This window comes from Sorex araneus, chromosome X, assembly GCF_027595985.1.
Source record: "Sorex araneus isolate mSorAra2 chromosome X, mSorAra2.pri, whole genome shotgun sequence".
NCBI classification, from domain to species: Eukaryota; Metazoa; Chordata; class Mammalia; order Eulipotyphla; family Soricidae; genus Sorex; species Sorex araneus.
In genome coordinates, this window is record NC_073313.1 from 51,112,669 (window position 1) to 51,139,833 (window position 27,165).

At 50.7% G+C, this 27,165-nt stretch overlaps 1 protein-coding gene and 1 pseudogene across 3 annotated transcripts; one reads left to right on the plus strand and one right to left on the minus strand.

Moving 5' to 3' along the window:
- The first annotated feature begins 1,310 nt into the window (after positions 1-1,310).
- SUV39H1 (SUV39H1 histone lysine methyltransferase) lies at positions 1,311-15,760 on the plus strand. 3 transcript variants are annotated; one of them, XM_055121578.1, is made up of 6 exons: positions 1,311-1,630; positions 3,812-3,957; positions 5,713-6,375; positions 13,313-13,459; positions 13,541-13,670; positions 14,292-15,760. In XM_055121578.1, the coding sequence occupies exons 1-6, from the start codon at positions 1,612-1,614 to the stop codon at positions 14,420-14,422; spliced, it is 1,236 nt and encodes a 411-aa protein (XP_054977553.1). In that variant the 5' UTR covers positions 1,311-1,611; the 3' UTR covers positions 14,423-15,760. The 3 variants fall into 3 exon arrangements, with proteins under 3 accessions (XP_054977553.1, XP_004612928.1, XP_054977554.1); XM_004612871.3 differs by having other exon boundaries at positions 1,313-1,630; positions 14,289-15,760; XM_055121579.1 differs by lacking the exon at positions 1,311-1,630 and adding an exon at positions 2,058-2,191 and having other exon boundaries at positions 14,289-15,760.
- Positions 15,761-17,825: 2,065 nt separating this feature from the next.
- LOC129400302 (U2 spliceosomal RNA) lies at positions 17,826-17,936 on the minus strand (annotated as a pseudogene).
- Positions 17,937-27,165: the final 9,229 nt, after the last annotated feature.

Sequence of the window (27,165 nt, forward strand, 5' to 3'; positions counted from 1 at the left end):
ACTGAAAAAGTCACAGGCCAGTTGAGCAACTGAAAGGTCAGCTTGGCTTTCTTCTTCCAGGGTTAGAATCACAGCCTCCGAGGGGCTAGGGAGATAGTTACACTGGGTAGGGCTCTTGCATTGCAGGCAGCCGATCTGGATTTGATCCCCAGCATTCCATATGGTTCTTTGAGCTCTGCCCAGGAGTGATCCCTAAGTGCAGAGTCAGGAGTAAACCCCTGTGCATTACTGGGTGCGCCCCCACCCCCCGAAAAAAACCTCGCCTCAAGAATCATGACTCCAGGGGCTGGAGTGATAGCACAGCAGGTAGGGCGTTTGCCTTGCACGCAGCCAACCCGGGTTTGATTCCCAGCATCCCATATGGTCCCCTGAGCACCGCCAGGAGTGATTCCTGAGTGCAGAGCCAAGAATAACCCCTGTGCATCGCCAGGTGTGACCCAAAAAGCAAAAAAAAAAAAAAAAGAAAGAATCATGACTCCGAAGGGGGCCCAAATACTGATCTGTGGACTCTGTGTTAGCTCCCTTGCTAGGCATCCCCTGGTGAGAAATGTCAGACTGCCAATCCTTTATAATGACAGGTGACGTGGAGGTTAAGTTGCTTAGTTGCTGTGAATTTTGCTCTGTGATATAACTGTTGGATCTTGGGCTGAAGGGGAGGTGAACCTGAGGAAAGTGAACCAGCTGAGAACGAGCCTACCTAAAGAGGCTGGGATTAGGTGAGGATGATGACAGCCAGTCTGGGCCTGGGTGGTGGAGGGTCTGGGTGGTTGCTGGAGCTCATGGAACGGAGCTAAGCTTCCTCGCAGCTAACGCGAGGTTCCTCTCAGTGCCAGGGTCAATAAATGCGCTGCTAGACTGAAAATGCGGAGGGGGAATAGTAGAAGAGGAATGACGGGTTGTCTGACTGAAAGTGTCTGTCCGAAGGGATTCACAGCTGGATTCAGGCCATGAATGGATGTGCCACTGACTGAATGACAATGAATTGGGGCTGTGGATCTGACTTTAAGACTTGCTGCCAGGCCTGAGCAATCATACAGTGGGTAGGACGTTAGCCTTGCACCCTGCCCCGGATTGAGTTCGATCCCCGGGTTCGATCCCTGGCATGCCGTACGGTCCCCCGAGCACGGCCAGGAGTAATTTCTGAGTGAATTTTTTGAGTGCAGAGCCGGGAGTAACCCTTGAGCACTGCCGGGTGTGAGCCAAAAAGCCGGAAAAAAGGGCACGTGACGCCCTCCTAGCCTCTGCTGAAGTCAGCCGGCGGAGCAGCCGCACGCAGCGACGGTGCGAGCCGGGGGCCAAGGCCTACTCGGAGTTAGAATGTGGTGACGGGCTGACTGACGAGCTAATTGAGGGTCTGACACGACGGAGAGCGGCCCCCTCCCCCGCGCCTGGCAGGCTGACAACGCAATAGGCTGCCAGCGTGAGTGACAGAGCGGCGGAAGCTGGCCGGCGCGGAGGCAGGGCGGAGTCCGGTAACAGCGTGCTCATTGGTCCGCGCCGCTGCTGCTCGCGGCGGTTCCATCCAATGGGCTGTGCGGTCTCGGCCACGCCCGCGCGAGCTCTTTTCTCGCGAGGCCGGTTAGGCCCGAATGTCGTTAGCTGTGGAGAAAGATGGCGGAAAATTTAAAAGGTGAAGCAGTGGCGGCAGCGGTACGGGGCCGCTGGCCGAGCCGGGTGGGCGGGAGGGCTGGGCGGCGCGGGCTTGGCGTCCCGGCGTCTGGGCTCGCGGAGCCGGGAGCCGGCAAGCCGGCGCCGAAAGCATGGGGCTCGGGCCGCGCGGGCCCGGCGCTCGGGGCTGGGCGGGGCTGAGGGGAAGGGGCGCTCGGCTCCGGCTGCGGCGGGGCTGAGGGGAAATGGGGACACAAGAAGGGGGCGCGCGACTCAGATCGCGACTGGAGGATGCGCGCACGCGCGGGGGCTTGTCGGGAGGGCCTCACCCGCGCGCGGGAAAATTGGCCGCCGCCGGTGACCGTTACCCTCTTGGTGTCCACGCGAGACGCCGGAAGGGGAGGGAAGGGAAGGGGACGGACCTTCTTTTAGAGTGGGGGTACGGGGTCCTCTTCGGGGGAGGAGATCTGTGCCTTCAGCCTGTGGAAGGAAGGGCTGGCGCTAGAGGACGCCCCCAAGAAGAGGGAGAAGGAAGGTGCCGTCCTGGGAGAGTCCGACTTCCCCTGTGTGATGGGGGACAGGGGTGCGTTTCTCACAACGGTTCAGGGGGGCTTCCTGGGTGAGGAGAGCAGCCCGGAGGCCGGGGTCCACGGGGGGGGGGAGGGAGACCTGTGAGGCGGTCAGTGTGGAGCCATATTACTTGGCTGTTTTGGGGGAGGGGTGTGTGTGTATGTGTGTGGAGTGTTTGTGTGTGGAGTGTTTGTGTGTGTGTGTGGAGTGTTTGTGTGTGTGTGTGTGGGGTGTTTCACGTGTAAATTAAAGGGCCTGAAAAGAAGAGAAAAATCTTCTCTTGGGGAAAGGGCTTAAAAAAAAAAAAACAGTGTGATCTCGGGCGAGCAGCCCCTGGGCCAGCGTGAAGGGAGGAAATGCCCCTGGAAGAATCTGGTAAAGCTTGACAGCCAATGTTATTTATTTCTCAAGAGTTGAAGTTGGCTTATGTTGAATTAATTTGCAGTTGGAGCAACTGTTGAACATTTTCAAAAGATAATCTGAGGCAAAGATGGCATTTGTCACGTGGGGTTTGAGAGGTGATGGGAGAAAATGGCTTCTAGAGCTTGTTGATTTCGAGCATTGGCTTTGAAGTCTTTTTTTAAAAAAAAAAATGTGTGTGGAAAATGTTTGATCCTTAGCAGGTGGGACTTTCAGTGGCACTCTCTTTGTTCTGGTTTTGTTTGGGGGGCCACACCCAGCTGTGCTGAGGGGCTGTTCTTTGACTCTGGGCTGGGCAGTGATTCCTGAAGGGCCAAGGCTCTGAACTGGGGCTCAGCTGTGTGCAAGTCAAGTGGCCTTATCCCATGTGCTGTCTCTCCGCCACTCTATTATACCTTTATTTCGCTCACAGAATGTACAAATTCAGATGTAACTTTCATAATGTGTTTGATTAGGCCTTGATGCCCTTGACCACATGGGGGTTGTTAGGCAACAGTGTGGGATGCATCCAGAACTGCACTTGTGAGATCCAAAACAAATTGAATTCCAAATCACATCTGGCCTCAGGAGTTCGAGATAAGGGACTGTGGGACTCGTCTTTCCAGTTATACCTTCCTTGGGCCCCCTGGAAGTTTGACTCCCATTCCCACCCATCTCCTTAGGGTAGTGTACCCTATTTAGATGGTGGAGAGTGGTGTTCACATTCTTTTGTCAAATAGAGACAAAGGTGATTAGGTCCTAACTCAAGACTTGTGCACAGCTTTAGGAATTCTATGGAAAAGGAGTTGGCAGCTTTGGGAGCAGATTTTTTGCTAGCCACACAGCAGATAAACCCACTTTCGGACGTGAGCTGCTTCAGTGGTAGATGATGACATAGAGCTCTGGAGTTAAAGGAACTGGCACACTTTTTTTTGCTTTTTGGGCATAGCCAGCGATGCTCAGGAGGCTTACTACTGGCTCTGCCCTCTGGGATCACTACTGGTAGTCTTGGGGACCCCTCTGGGGTGCTGGGGATTGAAATTGTGTCAGATGTGTGCAAGGCAAACATCCTACTGGCTGGGAAGGACTTAAAGATTTGTGAAAGCCTTTGGATGAAAAATTTCTGGGACACTAGGGCAGTCCTTGGGAAGCTCCCTGGAGGCTTTGGGGTCCCCTTGGCTCCCTGGCCCACCAATCCGCCCTGTAATCATTTTTCCTGGTGGCCATGTCCTAGGCTGTAGCGTGTGCTGCAAGTCTTCATGGAATCAGCTCCAGGATCTGTGCCGCCTGGCCAAGCTCTCCTGCCCCGAGCTTGGCATCTCTAAGAGGAACCTCTGTGATTTTGAAGTCGAGTACCTGTGTGATTACAAGAAGATCCGAGTGAGTCTGGGAGTATAATGAGTCTGGGAGGGGGGTAGTGGGGGAAGTGGTCCATGGCCTTGGGGGGAGCTTCTCAAGAAGTTGGCTTCCTGTTCTCTCTGCCTCCTCCTGCTCCAGTCTGGTTTCCAGAAGCATTTTCTCCTCTGATCTGGAAAACCTGATTAGGAGGTTCTCTTAGCATTCTCATTTGGAAAGGTGGGTAAGTGGCCCAAAAGGTTCAGGAGTCTAGAATTAATCCCCTAAGAAATCTCTTCTTTCCATCTTCTCAGGAACACAAACCAGTGGCAGAGATTCAGAGATTGAGCTCAGGTGTGGACATGCTGCTAGTTAATGGTTATTGAGCCCTGCCACTGTGCCAGGCACATCCTTCCTTTGGGGGAACTCATTTCATTTCCCACCACCCGCCACACTGGGAATCGTTATTATTGTCAGAAAAGATATTGCAGGGCAGTGAAGGGAACAGACTGGGGCCAGTATGCTTGGCTTCCATTCCTGGCTGTATAACTCCAGGACACTTGCCCCAGTTCTTAGTACCTCCGTTTTCCTTATCTGTGAAATGGGGGTGGGATTGGTCTTCTCTCTGTCATACAGAGTCGTAAAGATTAAATAAGTCATGATACAGGCTGCTGAGAACAAGCAGTGCCTGCTCCATAATGAAAGCTTAGAGAAATGTTGCTTTTTAAATATCTGGTTGTAAGGGTCTATTTCACGGTGATTCAATAGATTTTTTTTAAATTAAAGTTAAAAAACTAATATCCAGGGAAAGAAACAGCCCCATTCTCCTTAACCCCCAAAGTTAAATAGCTTGTCTGCCAGAGGCCATACAGTGAAGGAGTGGTAGATTCAGGATTCCTACCCAGACATAGAGAAAAACTGCAGTTAAATCCTGGCTTTAGGATGCCAGGCCAGGCCTATCTGGCTGTTTTGTGGTAAATAAACAGGCTGTGGGCAAGGCCCATTGCAGGGGGACCCGCAAGGAGGCTGTTGTGGGGTTTTCTGGAGCAGTGACAATGAGGGTAGTGAGGAAATGGGCAGATCAGAATGGCGTCTGAAGGTGGATGTGGGCATGTGAGAAAAAGGAGTCTAGGAAACCTTTGGGGCCAGCACTGGAAGGATGGAGCTGATAATGGGGAAGAGGGAGGAGGAAGGATCAGGCTTGAACATGAAGTTGGAATCTAGGGCTCAGAGAGCTAGTACAGGGCTGCAGTCAGCCTGGTGCAATCCAGCATCTCCACGGGCCCCTGAGCATTGCCAGGTGCAGCCCTGGAGGTCCCCCAAGCACTGCCCATGTCAACACAGGCCCCTATAGTCACCTACCAGCACAGCTAGCTAAGAATCACCAGGAGGAGCCCCTGGACCTCCTGGTCACTGTTTGGGAAGTCCACCCCCCTTTAAAAAAACCCTGAAAAACAAAACGACCCCAAAAAGTGAAGATTAAGCCAAAGTAAGGGGAAAGCAGATTTTGAGCCTAGTGGTTCTCACTGGAACCTATGTATCTCTCTCTTTTTTTTTTGATTGGTGGGGGGTGCACTTCTGGAGGTGTGCTTGCAATTCTGCGGAGCCTGGGATCAAACCCAGTACTGCATGCAAAAGTAAGATGCCTGCCCTTGGGGCCATCTCCCAGCCCCAGCATAGGCTTTTGGCTCACTGTGTGGTCATTCTAGAGCAGAGGAGGGAGTGGTTTGGGTATTGGCCAGAGCCTTTGAGATGGAAATATCACCTTTTATGGTTTTCCCCTCCCTGTCCCCTTCACAGGAACAGGAATATTATTTAGTAAAATGGCGTGGCTATCCAGACTCGGAAAATACCTGGGAGCCTCGGCAGAATCTCAAGTGCGTGCGTATTCTGAAGCAGTTCCACAAGGACTTAGAATCGGAGCTGCTCCGCCGCCATCGTCGCTCCAAGCCGCCTCGGCACCTTGACCCCACCTTGTCCAGCTACCTGGTGCAGAAGGCCAAGCAGAGGCAGGCACTCCAGCGTTGGGAGCAGGAGCTCAACGCCAAGCGCAGCCACCTGGGACGCATCACCGTAGAGAACGAAGTGGACCTGGATGGTCCACCTCGAGCCTTCGTGTACATCAATGAATACCGGGTGGGCGAAGGCATCACTCTTAATCAGGTGGCCGTCGGCTGCGAGTGCCAAGACTGTCTGTGGGAGCCAGTTGGAGGCTGCTGCCCTGGGGCATCCTTGCACAAGTTTGCTTACAATGACCAGGGCCAAGTTCGCCTGCGAGCTGGGCTGCCCATCTACGAGTGCAACTCGCGCTGCCGCTGCGGCTATGACTGCCCCAACCGCGTGGTGCAGAAGGGCATCCGCTATGACCTCTGCATCTTCCGCACAGACGATGGGCGCGGCTGGGGTGTCCGTACCCTGGAGAAGATCCGTAAGAACAGCTTCGTCATGGAGTATGTGGGAGAGGTAGGGAGACAGGCCGTGTGTGTACATGTGTGTGCGTGTGCAGGCTTGCATCTGTGGCTCTTTCTTCCATGTGATTCCACTGTGTGTGCTCAGCTTCCCTACTGTGTGGCAACAGCATCCCCTGCTTTTTCTGAGGGGAGAGGGGGGTTAACCTAGAGGTGATACAGACATGCTACATGCTGGCAGGGGGTACAGTAGGCAGCCCCATGGCAGTTGTCAGAGGTACACGGAAATGCTTCCAGATGGCATTGCCTTCTTGTTCTCTGTTTTTGGTTTTGGGGCCACACCTGGCAGTGTTCAGGACTTACTCCTGTCTCTGCACTCAGGAATCACTGCTGACAGGGCTCAGGGCTATGGGGTATCGGGGATCTAATTGGATCAGTCATGTGTAAGCAAGGGTCCTGCCCATAGTACTGTCTGTCTGGCCTGCTATGTTGACTTCTTAAGTATATCTGGAACAGAAGACTTGGGTGTGCACACTAGGTAGCATTTCTACATGGTGGCTGGGCACTCTGTTCTGTCTGGACAGTCTTGTGTTTCCTGTAAAGGCACAGCCTGCCTCTCTCACACACAAAGGTCCTGCATATACTGAGCTGTGTCTTTGGGGAATAGTAGCATTTCCTAGGCTGCGCCAAAAGAACACAGTCTGGGGTAGCAAGTCCAACGCATCCCATAGAGGTTGGCTCCCCTCCTCTGGACTGCTGCAGAGTAAAGCAAGGTTGGGTGTGTTTGGCAGGTGGGCGCCTAAGCACACAGCCCCCAGGTCTTAACACATTAAAATCCCGTTGGCCCCTAAAGCCATGCAGCAGGGCTGCGGTGGAGTTTTTTTCCCTTGGTGGCATGCCCTCAGGCTCTTTCCCCTTTTTCGCCATTTGTGGGCCACCTAGGCCTCCTCTGATCTTAATTATTGCCCGGCATGCAGCGAGTCTGGGGGAGAAGGGTAAGTTCCTAATGGGCCAGCACTTCCACACATGCCAACTGCCTGGCATCAAGTCACTGGCCTGGCTCCACAGGCATCTGGGAAATGAGCTTTAGCTGTGTACCTAGGCAGTGAATGAAAAGAGTCGCAGGAGTAACTAGTGGGTGTCTGCAATAGCTGGAGTCATGTTCTGAGTCTGTTGTGGGGTGCAGTTCTTGGTTCTTTAGGACCAGCTCATCCCCTGGGGGTTGTTTAGCAGCTTTAAGTAGTACCATTCAAATCTCTGAGTATTCTTGGCCACAGGACACCCCAGCATGCTTCCACCCCCACAGGTCTATTTTTGTTTGTTTTGGGGCTACACCCAGCAGTGCTCAGGTATTATTCCTGGCTTTGCACTCAGGAATCACTCCTAGCCAGCCTGGGGGACCATATGGGATGCTGGGGATTGAACCCGGGTTGGCTATGTGCAAGGTAAATGTACTTGCTGCTATGCGATCGCTCCAGCCCCATATTCCCACATGTCTTAGGGATGTGATAGGTTTGTGAAGGGACAGAAAGGGCTCAGAGGGTCACAGCAGACATGTCCACACTACTTGTGACACGATTTTAAGAGCTTCTCCTACAGACAAGCAAATGCAGGCTGGACTCCTCTAGTTGAGGGAACCCCAACATTCCAGATATTCTTGCTGCTCTGGCAAAGGAATGGCCAAACATGGAAACACAAATAGGGTAGAGGAAGGAGGGGTCCACACCCCCAAAGGCTTCCTGACCTTCTCAAGGCTGGACATTCTGACAATCTGCAGTGTGAGTGGGAGGAAGTAAATGAGTCCCCCACATTCTAGCGTCCCCACACGACAGTCTGCAGAAGTGCCCACACCTACAGCCCTGTCTGTCAGGGGAAAGGAATGTCCTTAGAGCAGGGGCACTTTGACTAGCTGAAGGAGAGCAGGTCTTTACACCTGCTCTCCTGGAAGTGCCCATATCTACAGTGCTCTGACGCTATGGAGGAAGTGTTGATATTAAGAGGCTTGGGGGACTCACTAGTCTGGAGGAGGTGTCCAGAGCCTATAGGAGCCTCAGCAGTCCTTGAACAACCCCAGAGCAGATAGCAATCCCCTGTGATCATCTTGAGGGAAAGCTTTTGATGGCATGGATCAGGGAGAGTATGTCAACCAGAGGTACTCCAAAGCCCCTCTGTCCACTTCTCTCTACTTTGCTTCTGTGTTCTTACTGTGACTCACTGTAACCATCAGGGATTCTAAGGATCCTACCTTTTCCTCTTTGCCCTCACCGTCCATATGCTCTCTTTTGGGATAATTTGAGCCACTCTTGGTAGTGCTCAGGGCTTACTCCTGGTTCTGTGCTCAGGGATGCTCCTGGTGGGGCTTGGGAGTCTAATGTGGTGCCTGGGATCAAACTGGGGTCAGCCATGTGCTGGCAAGTGCCTTAACCCTGTACTATCTCTCTAGCCCCCATATATTCTTTTAGAGTTATTTCTGGGCTCCCTCCTGTCACATTCAGTGACTTCCAGCCCCACCCCAACACACTGAGACTTATGGAAACACCTTGTGGTACCATAAACTTCCAAACACCGCCAGATCCAAACTCATCTTTTCTGCTTCTCCGCTGACATGGCAGTGGACTAAGTGGAACCTGGAGAGTGACAGCACAAGTCCACATCTCTGTTCTACCACTCACCTGTCACTTGATGTCTTTGGGCCTCAGTTTCCTGACCTGTAAATTGGGGGCAAAGAAAGCACCCACTTCCATCCTTTTTGCCATGAGTTAACTGAGTTAGTGAAGGAGAGGCGCCTGAAGGAAGTATTTGCTCAGTATCCAGTCCACACCACGACTTGATCCAAGAACTGTTCGCCACTGTAGTCCCTAATTCAGAAAGTCCCAGGCTGCTCAGGTGACTGTAGTTTTCTGTAACTCCTCTCTTTGGCTGCAGAATCCGGACCTTACCTGACGCGGCCTATTTATAGTCTCTTTCTCCTTTTTGTGAATAATCATAAACACCATTGTGGGAAGAGGAGCTGACTTGTGTTGGGCTGTGTAGCAGCCCCTACCTGGTGTTCTGTCACTAGGGCGTGCACTGTGTCCCTGGTCCACACACTGCCCTTCTACCGTCTGCCCCCCTCTACAGGGATGGTGCCTTCTTGGGAGCAGAGTGGCAACCACCCTCTGTCCCTGCAGGATATCTCCACCACATCTCCCTCTTGTCTGCACAGCTCCTCAATGAAGGTGGGGACTGAATTGGTTAATTAAACAATGGCAGGTAATATGAGGCAGTGTTTTTAGGGACAACTAAAATAGTGGCATGGGGTGGATTATCACAAGAACCATATTTTCTTCAGCTCAGGATAGCAGGGTGGGGGTGGGGGAGCTTACCCTCTTAAATAAAACAGATGGGCCAGGGCTAGAGTGATATTATAGTGGATAGGGTGTGTGCCTTGCACATGGGTAATTGGATTTGATCTTTGGCATCACATATGGTCCCCTAAGCCCACCAGGAGTAGCCCCTGAGCACCACTGGGTGTGGCCCAGACAAAAAAACAAAGCAGATACCTTTGCATTCCTGATGGTGATAACTAATGCCCCACTCTACAGATGTGACACATCAAGGCCCTGGGGAGGAGTGTGAATCAATAGGCACTTCCCCTGGGAGTATATGACAGCTGTGCTTGGGAGAGAACATTCTAGATCCCAGAGCAGGCAGAGCAGCACTCAGCTCTGATGTTTTTGGTTCTTGGCTGCCCCCACCCTCTCTCCCTTCCCCCAACCCTTTCCAAGCTGCCCTCTTCAACCTCATTGAGTTTCTCCCAAGCATTCTGGGATGCTGCTGGGGGCGCGGAAACAGTGCTTTTCTCCCTCAGGTTCTGGGTGGACAAGCCTGTCTGGAGTGGGGCTCTGAAGGAGCCGTTTGTGCCTGGAGGGCTTAGTGCGTGATTCACTCCTGGGGAGACTGAGGAGCAGGTAGGGGCAGATCTGCAAGATGGAGACTAGAAGGTAGCTTGTGGGGGCATTCCCTTTGGGTGAGGGAGGTGCTACCAAGCCGGCTCAGACACCACCCAGCGTGGCTGAGTTCAGGAGGGGCTGCCCTTTGATCCTGGGCTTCTGCATGAGCCCTGGGAGGCAGAGGTGGGATTAGGTAGGGTTTGGGAGTCTGGGGGAATCAGGCCAGGAAAGCTGCAAAGGCAAGTAATGGAGTGGCGCCAGGCCTGTGATAGCTGGAAGGTGCTGGGAGGCTGACTTTCCCAAAATGCCTCCCAGTGCAGCTGAGGCTCCTATGATGCTGCTCAGGAGCACCCTGACTTTGCAGCCTGGGGCTGTTGCCTTGCTGTGCTCTGCAGCTGCCTTTGGTTGTGGCACCTCTTGCCCTTGTTCCCAATGAGTGTCTCCCCCCCCCGGCCCCCCTGTTGGAGTCTGAGCGAGTTTACCTCTTTTTTTTTTAGTTTATTTTTTTTTAAATTTATTTATTTTTAATTAGAGAATCACCGTGAGGGTACAGTTACAGATTTATACACTTTTGTGCTTATACTTCCCTCATACAAAGTTTGGAACCCATCCCTTCACCAGTGCCCATTCTCCACCACCCGTAAACCCAAGCGAGTTTACCTCTGTCACCAGACTGTGACCCAGGAACATTGGGACTGGGCCCTGGGATTCTCTCAACCAGTAAACCCCTTAAGGAAGAAGCCTACCTGGTCCCTGGCTCTCTCAGCAGAACTGTGGCCCTGTGAATTCTTGGCCCAGGATGGGACTCCTAAAACTCCCTGCATGGGGGTCACTGAGCTAAGAAAACTTTGCAAGCAGGAGGTCTGGATTCCATCTTCGACACCCTGTAGCCCGCTGCCATGCCTGCACCATGGGAATTCTCCCAGCACTGGGCTGGGAGCAGCCCCCCTCCCCAGAATGTTGAGTGTGGCCCCAAAGCTCAAAGACAAAAAAATCTATTGGATGAAGTGTCAGAGAGATAGCACAGCAGGCACAGCTTTGCACAGGTGTACCTGGGTTAGATCCCTGCCACCCCTTAAAGTCCCCTGAGCCCTTTCAGGAATGATCTTTGAGTACTAGATCTCTGGAACTAGAAGCAAGCCATGAGTCTCACTGGGTGTGGCACCAAACCTAAGAGTTAACTGGATGAATCATCAGACAAAAAAAGAAGCAGGAGGGGGAGAAATGGTACGGTGGATAGGGTATTTGCCTTGTACACAGCTGACCTGGGTTCTATCCCCAGCACCACATATGATCCCCTGAGCCCTCCAGGAATGACTTTTGAGCTCAAAGCCAGGAGTAAGCCCTGAGTACTACCTGGTATGACCTCCTAACAAAAAAGCAGGTAGGGGAGCCAGGTTCCTTAAGAACTTCCAGAGCCAAAGAGGTAGTATAGAGGGTGGAATGCTTGTGTTCAATCCCCAGCACCATTCTTTTTTTTTTTTTTTTTTGCTTTTTGGGTCACACCCGGCGATGCACAGGAGTCATTCCTGGCTCTGCACTCAGGAATTACCCCTGGCGGTGCTCAGGGAACCATATGGGATGCTGGGAATCGAACCCGGGTCGGCCGTGTGCAAGGCAAACGCCCTACCCGCTGTGCTATCAGTCCAGCCCCCCCCCCAGCACGATTCTTGAGCAGGGAACCAGGAGCAATCCTGAGCACCGCCTCGTATGCCCCCACCCCCATACCAGAATGAGGAGTAGTTCAAGCATCACTCTTGGTATTATATAGGCATTCATTTGTTCACATGTGGCATGGACTAGAGGCTGTGGTGAGGGGGACTAGGGCCGGGAGGAGGCAGAGAGGACATTGATGGGGCTGTCCTGGCTCAATGAAATGTTAGTAGTGAAGCCTGTTGGTGGCAGCAGCAAACAAACTATGGTCACTTGTTTAAGGGAGAGGGGCCAGAGTGATAGCAGGGAGGGCATTTGTCTTGCATGGAGAGAGGAAGCAGGTTCCTGATGTGGAGAGGGATGGGGCTAGAGCATGTCGAGAGGCTTGTGGGAACTGCTGCTGGCACCAAGGCTCAAGTTGCTAGGCAAACAAGCAGAATAAAAGGGTAGTTGATTGTGTGTCACTGTGTGCTGGCATTTGCCAAGGGGATGCAGAAAGGAAGCCCGGGGTGAAGAACAAGTCTTGGGTACCAACGGTGACCAGTACCCAGAGAAGGTCTTGCCTGCTAAGCTTGGCCCCAGGGAGTGGGAAAGAGACAGGGAGATGTTTAGGTTGTGGAGTTTGTAGGAAATTCATCAGCACATTTGGAAGACAAGAACCAATTTGGGCTCAGATGAGGGGGAGCTCAGCTTCTCATTTTGACACCTGGTGTGGCCCCTGTTGAGGAGGTACAGCCTCTTCACCCACAGTACTTGGCACTGTATGGCGTCTGGGCTGAGGGAGAGCTGCCATCCTTCTTGAAGTTAGGGCCTCAGACCTCTTTGTTCCCCTCTCTGTCTCAGGGTGCTTGGCCTTCTCTCCAGACCCAGGTTTCCGTGTGGATATGTGCTGTACTGCCTCGTGTGTGTTTTTTTGAGTCACTATGCCATTCATTCAATGTTCCAGGACAGTCTTGTTCTTTTGTCCTCACTGTCTTGCCTGGCCTCTGTATGTGTTTGGTTTGGGGACCACATAGGGGGTAGTGCTCAGCAATCACTCATGGCTCTGGTGAATCTCAGGGATAGAACTGGGGTGGGCCGCATGCAAGTCAAGTGCTTTACCCACCTTGTGCTGCTCTCTGCAGCCCTTGCTTGCCCTATCTGTGCTGTGTCTCCTCTTATGCTGTCTTGCGGTACCTCAGGCACTCATGCCTCAGGGCTGACCTTCATCTACCATGCCCACACGGAGGAGTGGGAGACAGACTCTCGAGTGGGAGACAGACCCTCTCGTGGGCAGGACTACCATCCTCTCTGTTCATGTATGTTCACCTCTTGGTTATGTGTGTGTGGGGTGGCCAGGCTGGGGATCCAGAGCCTTCTTAGCCAATCTCTGCCTCCCTACCCCTGCTTCACGGCCCCTCTCACCAGATCATTACCTCAGAAGAGGCAGAACGGCGGGGCCAGATCTACGACCGCCAGGGCGCCACCTACCTCTTTGACCTGGACTATGTGGAGGACGTGTACACCGTGGATGCCGCCTACTATGGCAACGTCTCCCACTTTGTCAACCACAGTGTGGGTACCCTGCTGGTGGGTGGGGGTTGGGTGGGGCCAATGGGGCCTCTCCTCACACACCTGCTATTCTCTCTTGCCCAGTGTGATCCCAACCTCCAGGTGTACAACGTCTTCATCGACAACCTTGACGAGCGTCTGCCCCGCATCGCTTTCTTTGCCACTAGAACCATCCGGGCGGGCGAGGAGCTCACATTTGATTACAACATGCAAGGTGCGGGCAAAGGCCAGGATTGCAGGGGACTCTGGGATGTGAGGCCCCCACCTCAGGGAGCCTGAAGTGGTTGGCACTGATTGGTCTCCCCTCTAGGCCCTAGGAGAGAGGGGTGCAGTTCATTCCCAGCCTCGAGAGGCTGCTCAGACTCCCAGTAAAGGGTGTTTGGCTACAGAATGCAGACCCTGTTCCTGATTCCAGTCTTATCTGAGGTTCCCCTGCTCTCCCAACCCTCCCCATTCAGACACTTAGGCCACCCTGTGATCTGCAGCCTCTTCTTGATAAAATGAGCGAGTCCTAAGGCACTCGGATGGGGATTGGGGGCAGACATCTTGTCAGAAGAGTTCAGGTCCCTCTCCAGAAGCCCTACATGACCCCTTCATTCCTGACTCCTACTTTCCTAGCAGTCCCTTCGCCAGCCCCTACCTGGCCAGCTTCCTAATACTGGAATACTCCTCCAGTGCTCCCAACCCACAGCCCTCATCCTGATTCAAATGCAGACTGGTCCCCAGCGCCCTCCCTCCCCACCCTGAGGTCCCTGGGTCTCTTGGGGTGAGGGCAGTGGGTTGATTCCTCCAAACCTCCTAATTTATCCCTTCCTTGACTGTGACTCTACAGTAGATCCCGTGGATATGGAGAGTACTCGCATGGACTCCAACTTTGGCCTGGCTGGGCTTCCTGGCTCCCCCAAGAAGCGGGTCCGTATTGAATGCAAGTGTGGGACTGAATCCTGCCGCAAATACCTCTTTTAGCTCCTTGACATCTAAAGCAAGATGGACGGTGTGGGCCTGCAGTGCCCCATCCACGACCTCCCCCATCCCACTGCTGCCTCCTGTCCAAGGAATGACTCCCAGGGCTTCTGCCTGCCCCACCTACCAGGGCTCTTGGTGAAGACTGATTCCAAGGAGGCCCCTCTCCTATCCCAGCCCATGGGTGGGTTGCACTTACAAATCCCTGCTCAAACCTTCAGCCGTGATGTGTTGTTTATTTCCCCAACACCAGTTTCTTCAGCAGTTCGTATTCACGGGGTGTGAAGGCAGTGTAGGGTGTGAACCCCAGTCCAGTTCCTACCAGAAAATTGTTTGGTTTTACACCTGTTTTGGTCTAGAGTCTGAGGGGGTCAGCTACAGGCCTCTTCCTAGAGCCCGGAGTGTGTTGGGAGAGCAGCCCCAGGGCTGCTTGACATCCTAGCCAGTGTCCCTAGCCCGACTGCTTTTACCGCCTGCAAATCTGTGTGCTGGTGAAAATGAGAAGACTTAAGTGGCTGTTTTTGTTTGTGCTCTCGCATGCTGGCTAGTGTTGGCCTCAGAGCCAGAGGTTCCCTCTTTCAGGCCTGTGCACCTGAGAGATGGCTGTCCCCGGGCCATTGAAGGGAGGAGGGTGCTTGTGTGGCCTGCTGACAAGTAACACCAGGGCAGGTGCCAAAGGTTCTCAGGAACTCAGAGGGTGCTGGGACCCCTGCATTGGGATGTGAAAACTGCTGGGACTACTCAGCTGGCCCAAGACCTAGGATGGCTGGATATAGCACTTAGTACAAAAAATGTACATTTGTGTGGTGTCAGGCACCGGGCAGAACCCCTGGTCCACATCTCAGGGAAGCCTTGGAAACTGGAAGTGGATCCCAGGAGAGAGGTCCCATTAGGCAGAAAGCAAAGTACAGGCCAGAAATAGGGGTAGGGTTACCCAGTGGGGTTTGGGAGGTGAGAGGGAAACCCCCACTGGTCGCCAGCTCTAGACCCCTGCCTTGTGTGCTCCCTTGGGCCCACTGGTCTTGAAAGTTATCTCCCCATCAGAATCCAGAAGGTGAAGGCACTGATGGCTGCCTTGCCCCTTGCTTTTTTCCTCGAGGTCTTCTCCAGGAAGCCTTCATGATTACCTGTGTCCAGAGTATTCCCTCTGTAAGACTGTGTGACCTGCCACCACACGCCAGATTTGTGCGTGTGTTTTGTGTATGTGTGTGTGTGTTCGTGTGTCTTTGCCCCCTGCTCCCAGACTGATCAGGCATGGATGAATATGGGTTCTCTTGTTTTATCTCCTTTGGCCCTCCCCGACTTGGGGGTGGCTATCAATAAAACTGAGTTGTTGTCTGAACAAAATGAAGTGTAAAGGCTGATGACCCAGGGCTGGGGGCCAGGCTTAAAGGCCAGGACTGGGAATGTGAGGCTTGGAGCTTTCCCATACCTCAGCTGTCCGATTCCAACACTTACCCATGCTGTGTCACTTGCGCCAGTATCAATATAACTTTTTTTACTGCAAATAAGTGTGTTCAGCAAAAAATAAAATCCAAAGAAGCCGGAGTTATAGTACAGTGGGTAGGGCATTTGCCTTGTATGCAGCTGACCTAGGTTCAATTCCCAGCATACCATATAGTCCCCTGAGTAATTCCTGAGTGCAGAGCCAGGAGTAACCCCTCAGCATCTCCAGGTGTGACCTACAAAGCAAAAAAAAGCATATTCATCATACTTCAATTTTCATATGGCACAAGAAAAGCAAACTAAGCTCATTGCTATCTAAATTGGCAAATGATGATCTTATGCCATGAACAGAATCAGAGAAGCAAATGTAGTGAAGATTTAATTTTAAAAAGATAAAACTAATAATTCAAAAGAGAAAAGTCTAGTGGAGTCAGAAATGTGAAGCAAGCCTAGCTGGATTTCCCTGTCCTTAGAGAATTTGAACCTGTATGTACCAGGGTATGAAACAAGATACAGGGTCTGTACCTTTTTTTTTGTTTTTGCGTTGCTGGGGATCAAACCTCGGTCATTGTGCATGCAACTCGCGAACTTCCTCACTGATCCTTAAGGCCCTCAGACTTATTTTCAACCCTTGATATGAATATATGTGAGTTCTGTGTTTTTCTTCAGTTGTCTCATGGGCTGTGAGACAAGACACCCCAAATATTTTCCCCAAATATGGGGATGGAGAGGTAGTACATTGTGTAGGTGCTTTCCTTGCATGCCACTGACTTGGGTTCAATCCTGGCACCATATTTCGTCCCCTAAGTTGTGCCAGGAGAGATCCCTGAGGTGCAGAGCCAAGAGTAAGCCCTGAACATGGCTGGATGCAGCCCTTCCTCCACAGAAGATATTCAAATACTTTCCCCAAATCTTTTAGAGACCTCATACAAATAACCCCTACTGTCAGAGGTTTCATAGCACTGGGTATGCCTCTCCATGCAGCTCAGCTCATACCTGGACTCGGACCCCTGATAACTCCCAGGCTGTTTCCCTAAAACAGTGGGTTATAGGAGCTCAGTGTTGAGCTCCAGTGTTGCTTGAGACTGTGGCACCCTGACCCCCACAAGATTCTGCAATCTTTTCCCTTCTGCGATAAAGAGGCACAGATGTTTCTCAGACCTCACAAGCTGGTCTCCTGCTCTCCAAACTCTTCAGAGCCTCACATCTTGCTCACCTACTCCCAGACTGCTGGAAGACTTCATGTCCTCATTTCCCAAGGCACCCCCCACCTCACTCCAAAAACAAAAAAAAAAACAGCTGAGGGGACTAGAAAGTATATTGAGTAAGATGCCTGCTTTACATGTGGCCAATCCAGGTTTAATCCCCAGCACCCTATGTGACCCCCTCGGCCTGCTGGTGTGCCCCCCAACAAAAAGAAATGGGCAGGAGAGAGTACAGCGGGTAGTGTTTGCCTCACACAAATTGACCTGGGTTCAATCCCCAGAACCCTATAAGATCCCCTGGGCCCCCTAGGAATGACCCTGGGTACAGAGACAGGAGTAAAACCTGAATATGCCAGGTGTGTCTTTTGCCCCTCACAAAAGGAAAGCTAGGGCAGGAGAGATAGCATATTGGAAAGGAAGGGCATGCAGTCAACCTGAATTCCAGCTTCAGAATTCATGTGGTCACCCCTGATTCCATCTTCAACATCCCATAGAGTTCCCCAAACACTGCCAAGAGTAATTCCTGAGTGCAGAGCCAGGAGTGACCCCTGGGCATTGCCAGGTGTGACCTAAATGAAAAATAAATAAATAAATAAATAAAAACAGCTGAGGATTCACATCCCTGACATAGCAGACTGCTCAAACAGCCAGACACTGCACTTAGAAGCCAGACAGTATAGATCCCCAGACCACATATTTTGCACTCAGATCCCCAAACATTTCTCAATCATCCTGGACAAACAAGGTCTAGGGAATAGGGATGTGGCTCACTGGTAGAGCATCTGGCACCACTAGTAAAAAGAAAAAAAATACACTTAATATCCTAGAGACTACACTTGATCTTAGCCAAAAGGCTGAGAATCGATAGCACAGCGGCTGGGCGTTCACCTTTCACACGACCGACCCCAGTTCGATTCCTCCACCCCTCTCAGAGAGCCTGGCAAGCTACCGAGAGTATCGAGCCTGCTCGGCAGAGCCTGGCAAGCTACCCGTGCATATTGGATATGCCAAAAGCAGTAACAATAAGTCTCAATGAGAGACATTACTGGTGCCCGCTCGAACAAATCAATGAGCAATGGGATGACAGTGACAGGGACAATCCTAGAGACGTTTGCTCTAGAAGAGTGCCATACCCAGTTCATGCTCAAGTCTGCCATACAGGCCCCAAAGAACTTCTAGATTTGGGGTGCTGGTGTCATAGTACAGTGTGTATTATGCTTGTTTTGCTTTCGGTTGACTTGGAATTGATCTGGGTATCTCATGGGCTCCTCTGCACTGCCAGGTCATACCCAGGTGTGACCCCAAAAAACAAAAAAGAAGCGTCTAGATTTCACAGGCCCAAAGCAGACTCTGACATGTTCAGAGACTCCTACCCTTGGAAGATATTCAACTCCAGGGACTTTAAGCCTGTGAGACAGTCCTGTAGGGTTGAGTCAGGACCCCCCCCCCCCTCAGATGACCCAATGCCTCAAACACTTGTAACTCTGGCACTCAAGAGAGCTCAGATATCTGAAAGGTCACAGATACCCATGAAGTCCTGACTTCATGGTAGGAAATCAGGACCCAGCAATTTCTCTAAGAACTCCCCAAGAGCCATCAGGCCATGCTGGGGGCTGGAGCGATAATACATTGGGTAGGGCGTTTGCCTTGCATGCAGATGACCTGGGTTTGATTCCCAGCATCCAATATGGTCCCCTAAGCACTGCCAGGAGTAATTCCTGAGTTCAAAGCCAGGAGAAACCCCTGTGCATTGCCAGATGTGACCAATAAATAAATAAATAAATAAATAAATAAATAAATCAGGCCATGCTGAACCCTTACACTCTCCAGGGTTCTGGGCGGATCCACTAACTGCCCACTGAACAGGATGTTGCATCACATTAATTGGAACACACACCCAAAGCCAGCTCCCACACCTCAGTCCTGTGACAAAGACCCCTGTTCAGTGCTGATGCGTCTGGCCTGAATATAGATTTTCCTGCAAATAGCACAGCAGCTTCAACCCAGCCCCATAAGCGTGCACAGAAACCTAAAAATCTGCACCCACACCCACCGCCCACTTAGAAACATCATGTCCTCTGCCACTGACTCCAGGTAACTCTGAGATTACACAGAGATCACTTAGAGCCCCATACCCCGCCCAGCTGAGACACTGCTTATCCTTAGCTTACATCCAAAGTAGAATCCTTACCCTCTAAACATACCTCCAGGGGCTGGAGCGATTGTATAGTGAGTAGTATGCTTGCCTTGCATGTAACCAATCTGGTTTTGATCCTTGGCATCCCATGTGGTCCCCTGAGCACTGCCAAGATTAATTCCTAAATGCAGAGCCAAGTGTGGCCCCAAATAAACAAAAACTAAAACCTCCAGATGCCTTGAATTAACAAGCTTGACATCCCATGACAGCATCCCCTTCCCCCACATCTCAGGCATAAGCACCTGAATACATCCTGCCCCCCACCTATATACCTTAGAGACCCTAGATATGGACAGAATCACAAATAACTCCCAGTTCTCCAAGCTCCCTAGGAAGAACTCCCTCACCTTTGGAAATACACAAAAACAAAAAAAGCGACCGGACAAAAACTACAGGATGCAGGGTACTTGCCTTGCACTTGGCAGAACTGGGTTGGATTCCTGACACCCCATAAAGTTCCCCTGGTCCTGCTAGGGCTGATCCTTGATTACAGAGACAGGAGTTAAGCACTGAGCACTGCTGAATGTGGCTGAAATGCAAATTTAAAAAAAATCTCAGGGACCCTGACTCTGAAACAGACCTGCAATGAGTCAGGTCCACTGTAAGGTGAACACCTTCATAAGGAATAGATTTAGTGTCTGAAAATATTTCTCCAATAGGTCAAGAAACTCCCAAACCGAAGAGCCAGGGGCTATACATTCTAGGACAGAGCTTAAAGACCCCACATTAGAGAAATGGTCATTGCAACAACTCAGAGAATTCTCCTTTGGAATGTAGACTTGAAATGGCGTAGAACTTTTGAATCCAGGATGCATAACTCCTCTGAGCCTTAGGTACAGACATCAAAATATAATCCATAAAATTTCTGTGCTATAAGCAACATCAAGTAACTCAGGCCTCAAGGCCTAGTATTAATCCCTTTTCCCCTAAAAAAACCCAACAGATTAGGGACCTCACAAAACCCCTGGGACCAGCACAAAACAGTTCAGAGACTCAAAATTTGAGGAAATAACATACTCCCAAAGAACAAACCTCACATCCTGTGACATAGTCACTAGAAGATTAAAAAAAACACAAGCCAGACACATGCCCACAGATATTTCAGAGACATTACATCTAGGGGTATGGGCACACAAATAGATCCCAGACCAAGTTCCCAGGACAGAAGCACAGAAAACTACTAGACACCTCCCATGCTGATATCTACCTCCAGACAGATCCAAGCCTTCTGATTTTTTTTTCTGTTTTTGGGCCACACCCAGCAGTACTCAGGGCTTGCTCCTGGCTCTGTGCTAAGGGATCACTCCTAGAGGTGCTCCAGAGACTATACAGAGTGCCAGGTTGGTTGCATAACCTGTGTACAGTCCTGCCTGTGTACTGGCCCCAAGATCTGAGTACTATTCATGAAACAACCCAGATGGGACAAAGGACTTGCACACACAAGGAGGCCAGGGACTCACATCCACAGACAGAAAACAAGACCTCCCTAGGGTTCCCTCACATGCTGAAAAGATCCAGGAGAACCAAGCATCTGAATCAGAGAAGCCCAAACAGACCCCAGAGTGCACCTAATCGACAGACACAAGAACAGGCCCTCCCCTCTGGCACCCACAGGAACTTGTGCAGAGAGCACAAGTGTTGATGTGCACCCACTGAAGAGTCTGACTTCCTGGGCCTAGAGAGATAGTATAGTGAACCGGGTGCTTGCCTTGCATGTGGCCAACCTGGGTTTGATATCTGGCGCCCCACCTGGTCCCCCAAGTGCTGCCAGGAGTGAACCCTTAATGCAGAGCTAGGAGTAAGCCCTGAGCACTACTGGGTGTGGCCCCCCAAACAAACAAGAATCACACTTCTTGGGACATGGCCCCTCACACAGATCAGGGACTTCCTATACCAGGACATAGGAGGACATAGACATGCAGGCAGGTCTTAGACTTAGACTTAACCCACAGAACTAGTCAGAAGGCCTCTGGGCCAGGGTCTTAAACTCAAAAAGGACATATATCCCTCCACCACACCACAGAGACACATCATAAACTATTGGTGATGCTGACATGTGATATCTATCTCCAAAAAGGCCCCTCCATGATATGCCTATTGAGGGAGAAAAAGTTGCAGGGGTTGGAGACATGGTCCAGTGAGTAGGGTGCTTACTTTGCATATAGCTGACCCAGGTTCGATCCCCAGTACCCCACATAGTCCCACTAACCTGGCCAGAAGTGATCGCTGAGTGCAATTAGGAGTAAGTGCTGAACACTGGCAGGTGTGACTCTAAACTAAAACAACAGAGCTACATATTAGGGTAGTACACCCTCCAATTCTGGGAAATACATGCACAGAGATCAACAACCTCAAATCCTGGCCTCAATACCCACAGGTCAGGGAGCACACTCTAAGAGACAGATACCCATAAACAGACCAGGATTTCACATTCTGGAACAAAGAACAAGAAAGAAATCAGGGACCAGAGACACTGGAAAGAGGTTAAACTTGCCTTGTGCACAGCTAACTTGGGTAGTAGTGCTTGATCCCTGCACTACTTAAGGTCCCAAACACAAGCAGGAATGATCTCTGAGCACATAACAAGGATTAATCCCTGAGCATATTCAGATGTGGCCCAACCTACCAAAGAAAGAAATGAGACTCAACTACATTGGGTTGGGGACAAACATCGGTGCCTATGGGGCCATGCAATGCCTAGGATCAAACCTAGAGTCTGATGAGTAAGGCATGCCCTCAACACAGAGACCTCAAATTAGTTTTTGGGAGGACACATCCAGCAATGCGCAGGGTTTACTCCTGGCTCTGCATTCAGGAATCATTCCTGGAGGGACCTCATTGGACCATATGGAATGCCAGTGATCAAACCTGGGTTGGCCACATACAAGGCAAGTGCGTTAGCCACTGTATTATTGGTCTGATTCCCAAGAGGCCTCATATTCTTGATGATATACAAGAAGAGATTAGAGATATCACATACTGGGACGCACAGTGGTCACAGAGATTGCATGCTGGGAAATGTGCTCAAGAAACTATCAGAACCTTCATATCCACATTCATGTGCTGATAACAGGTATAAGATCCCACAAAACACAGCCACAAATCATTCACAAACTTACATCCCAAAATATACAACAACAGAGATGAGGCCTTACATCTGGGCACCACACCCACAAAGAGAATACAGATGACATCCTGAGACACAACTATAGACTTATCTACAACCCAAACCCTGGAAGATAGCTGCAAACAGATCTGAGACCTACCTCCTCCCACCCCAGCATGTGTACACACACACACAAAGTGGAGAAAGACATGTACTTGGAACACACAAATGCAAACTAAAAACTTCCCTCCTGGGGAGGTCCAAGAGACAGTACAAGGAGTAAGGCTATTGCTTTGGAAGTGGCCAACCCTTGTTCTATTCCAAGTACCCTGTATGTCAGCTGTGCCCCTTCAGGAGAGAGCATATGGCTTCCAAACAAAACCAAAGACACCCACAAAACCAAACAAAAGACACCAAACAAAAGACACCCACAAACACCTCAGTGACTATACATCCTTTGTTATCCACCAAGAAATTAGCTCCCTCAATACTTCATATGTACCCAGAGACAGAGACATTGTCACCCACATAAAGGGGAACATCCAGTGATCAAGATCAGAGCCTTCCCTGCCTAGACACAAAACTACACAAGAGACCTCAATTTAACATCATACACACACACTGCTGGCCCAGAGACCTTGCAGCATACAAAGCGAACGAATCTGAGAGTTCAGACACTACATATGATGGAGAATACATCCAGCTAATACAAATCTTGGTACAGCACCCAGGGGCTTCAGGTACTTTGGCTTCTCATCTCTCTCTGACCGTAGGGCTTCTGCCAACCAATGGCCTACTTCATCTCTACAAGCAGTCACTTAGTTTTTTCTGATGCTGCATAGCTTTTTTGGGGGGTGGTACACTCATTTGTGCTCAGGGATTACTCCTGCTATGTGCTCAGGGATCACTCTTGGCAGGCTCGGGGGATTGTATGGGGTGCCAGGAATCAAACCCAGGTTGTCTGTGTGGAAAGTAAGTGCCGTCCTGTTGTGATATTGCTCCAGCACCATATAATGCAGGTTTTATTTCCTTCAGAGAAACATCTTTTTGATTAGTGAGCCATCTCAAAAATCCCACATAAAGGGGCTGGAGCAATAGCACAGCAGGTAGGGTGTTTGCCTTGCACGCGGCCGACCCAGGTTCGATTCCCAACATCCCATATTGTCCCCTGAGCACCGCCAGGAGTAATTCCTGAGTGCAGAGCCAGGAGTAACCCATGAGCATTGCCGGGTGTGACCCAAAAAGAAAAAAATCCCACATAAAGCCCATCAGAGATCTGCAAAGCTCCTTTTTATCCAGATCAGACCACAGACTCACAAATTCCAGGCCGGGGTAGGGAGGCCTCATTTGGAGATGCGTTCTTTGACTTTCCTTGCACAATGAGAACCCTCCCATCCCAGGCTATGCATAAAGAAATGTCCCAAGATAACTCGTGTGGAATTAAATACCACCCAAGAGATCAGATGCCTACCATGCTAGGATATCCCTGCAGAAAAGGAGAGAAGTCCAGGTTAGGGGACATACCCCAATAATGCTGAGAGTATTCCCACACTCTGGCATTCATGCCACAAAGACTTCAGATAACTCAGGAACAGACACACCCAAGAGAAAAGGGATGTGACATGCTGGGATAGATACCCACAAAGAGAGCAGGCACCCACATTCTAGGAGGCCCCAAACAGACCAGCTCTCTGACTGTCAGACACAAAACATAAAGAAGTCCACTTGCTCTGACATGTAACACAAACCAGTCAAGGACCTCACATGGTAGGGCATTTCACTACAACTAGTACACACCACAAGCTTTCATAGCACAGCTGAGGAGATGACACACTCAGATACACACATGCACACACAGATCAAACACCTGATTGAAGACATGCAACCCAAAATACACCAGAGGCCACAAGTCAGGTGCGGGAGAGATTAAAGTGGAGACTGCAATTGTCTTGCACATGATGGGCTAGTATTTAATCCCCAGCACTTCAGTGCATCCTCTGAGCCTGCCAGAGTGACCCCTGAGTATAGGATAACATAGCCTCAAGTAGTTTAGGTTTATTGGGTTTTTCCCATCACAGTGCTCCCTTTCCTCTGTGTTTATTTGTAACTTCTTTCTTAGTGTTCTGTTCACTTGTAAATATTGTTTTTCTCTTATCCTTGAGTCCTTTGCATAGTTTATTCAGAGCTATGTCCTTTTGCATGGACATAGCAAATGCTATGCTTTTGTAACCTAGGAGTCATTTGACTGCACGATATTTTCCTCCTGGGCATCTGTTCTCTTGACCTAAGCCTCAGCTGCCCTTACTTCTAGCACTCCCAAAAGCAGGGTCCCAACGAGGGACTAGACAGACCCAGGGCAAGCTGTGAGTTGTGTGCTACCCTGGCATCGAGATGGGCCTGGTCAAAGCACCTAATGCTTAACTATAAGTTAAGAGCTTGGTCATGGACAAATGCTGTCATGATCCAAAAAACGATAACTATATTCGGACCCTGCTAGGGTTAGGAATTATTACTCTGGCCTGAGTGCTGCAGTCTGAGCCTGTGGCAAGATGTTGCCAGGAGAGCTGCCTTGCAAGCCTCAATGTATATCTTGCTATGTCCATGCAAAAATAACTAGTATTAAGATGTGAATAAGTTCTTGGACTAGGGAAAGGAGAAAAACCTTAAGAGGTATTTTGCCTGCTGGCAGTTAGGAAGGGCTTTGGAATGCCTGACCCTCAGGAAGGGCTTTCTTATATTGATTTTGCTACCTGACTGTGTGTAGCCTAGAGGGCAAGGTGAAGAGAGACTAGTAGGGGGAGAGACTAGTGAAGTAGGAGAGTCCAGAGTGAAGGAGGATCGAGAGAGCAGGATGGAGGAGTGAGGAGCTAGGAAGGAAGAGGCGCATGGAGAGAATGGAATAAATGGCAACTCATCAGTCAACTGGCTTGGCCCTCGTTTCCTCCTCCGTCTGCCCCATGGCCCCGGGCCGCTCCAGCTGGGCGAGCGGCTGGGACCGAACCCCTGAACCCGACATGGAGAGCTGCCGGGGCTCTTCCCCCGGTCACCCCCTGGCAGATGTTTTTTACACCTGAGTGTAAGGCCAGGAGTTATTCCTGAGCACAGCTGGTTGTGCCCCAAAACAATAACTGAAAAACACACAGGTAGTTTTTCGTTGTTGATTTTGGGGCCACACTACACATTGCACTGGGCTTACTCCTGGTTCTGTGTTCAAGGATCACTCTGGCAGGCTCAAGGGATTCTTGTGGTGCTGGGAAATCAAACCCTAGTCAAGCACCCTACCTGCTATACTATCTCTCCAGCACCTACGTTTAGTGTTTTTTTTTTCTTTCTTGTTTGTTATTTGGTTTGAGCCTTATCTGGTGGTGCAGAAGGATTACTCCTGTACTGCACCCAGAGGTCACTCCTGGTTGGACTTGTGTCTGGAACCCTATGTGATACCAGGGATCGAACCTGGGTTGACTGTGTGCAAGGCAAGCACCCTGTCTGCAGTATTATCTGTCTACTTCCTGTGTAGTATATATTTGGACACTGAACTCAGATTTCTATCTCTGCAAGTTTGATTTTTCAGGGACACTTTGTCATCAAAGCTTCTTAGGTAGCACTGGCTGCTCAGTAAGGAAGCCGCTAGGGCCAGAGATATAGTTCAGAGATAGTAAAGTGCTTGTCTTGCATACACCAGACCTGGATTCGATCCCCAGCATAATATATGGTCCACTGAGTACCACCAGGAATAATTCCTGAGTACAGAACCATGAGTAAGCCCTGAACATATCTGAGTGTGGGCCAAAAATGAAGGAAGGAAGGAAGGAAGGAAGGAAGGAAGGAAGGAAGGAAGGAAGGAAGGAAGGAAGGAAGGAAGGAAGGAAGGAAGGAAGGAAGGAAGGAAGGAAGGAGGAGGGAGGGAGGGTGGGAGGGAGCGAGAAAGAGAGGGAGGGAGGGAGGGAAGGATGGAGGGAGGGAGGGAGGGAGGGAGGGAGGGTGGGAGGGAGGGAGGGAGGGACACCCTCCTACATGATATGTAATTAAAACAGTCAACTCAGATTCCATCCTGGCACTGCATATGAGCTCTGCCAGGAGTGATCCCTGAGTGAAGACCCAGAAAGAAGCCCTGAGCACTTTCCTTCCACACAATACAAAGAAGTTTCCAATCCTTCAACAAGAACCAGCATCCAGGCTACAGACTTCACATGCTGGCAGATGCATCCGGGTGAATACAGACATCTGAAATCTTGGGGCGTACAAACTTAAGCATATGAGTCATCTTAAGTACATAAGGAATCCTGGCACGTATGCCCACAGAGACACTCCCCGAGGCACATGCAAGGCCAGAGAGAGCAGCAAGCACTTGCCCAGACACTTGCACCCACAGACAGAGAACAGGCTCACTCACAACCCGAAACAGGCACCCACAATTAATTCAGAAATCTCACACTTTGGGGGCCAGGGAGATAGCTCAGGGGTCAGAGGCATATGCCTTGCTTGTGCAGAGCCCCAAGTTAAATTTGTAGCACTACATGGCACCCTGTGCACTGCCAGGTGTTGCTCAGGTTGTCCTTAATAACACTGCTTCTGAGCAGCACATCACTGCACCCAATGCTGCACGATCCAGGGGCTGGAATCATTGTGAGTGGCCCCCAGGTCTTCTCAGCACTACTTAAGAGCTCCCTCTCCCCCAAAAAACGGAGAAAGTGGGGCTGAAGAAATAGTGCAGTGGGCATGGTGTTTGCCTTGCCATATGGCTAACCAGGGCTCAATCTCTGGCATCACATATTGGCACCTGAGCACCACC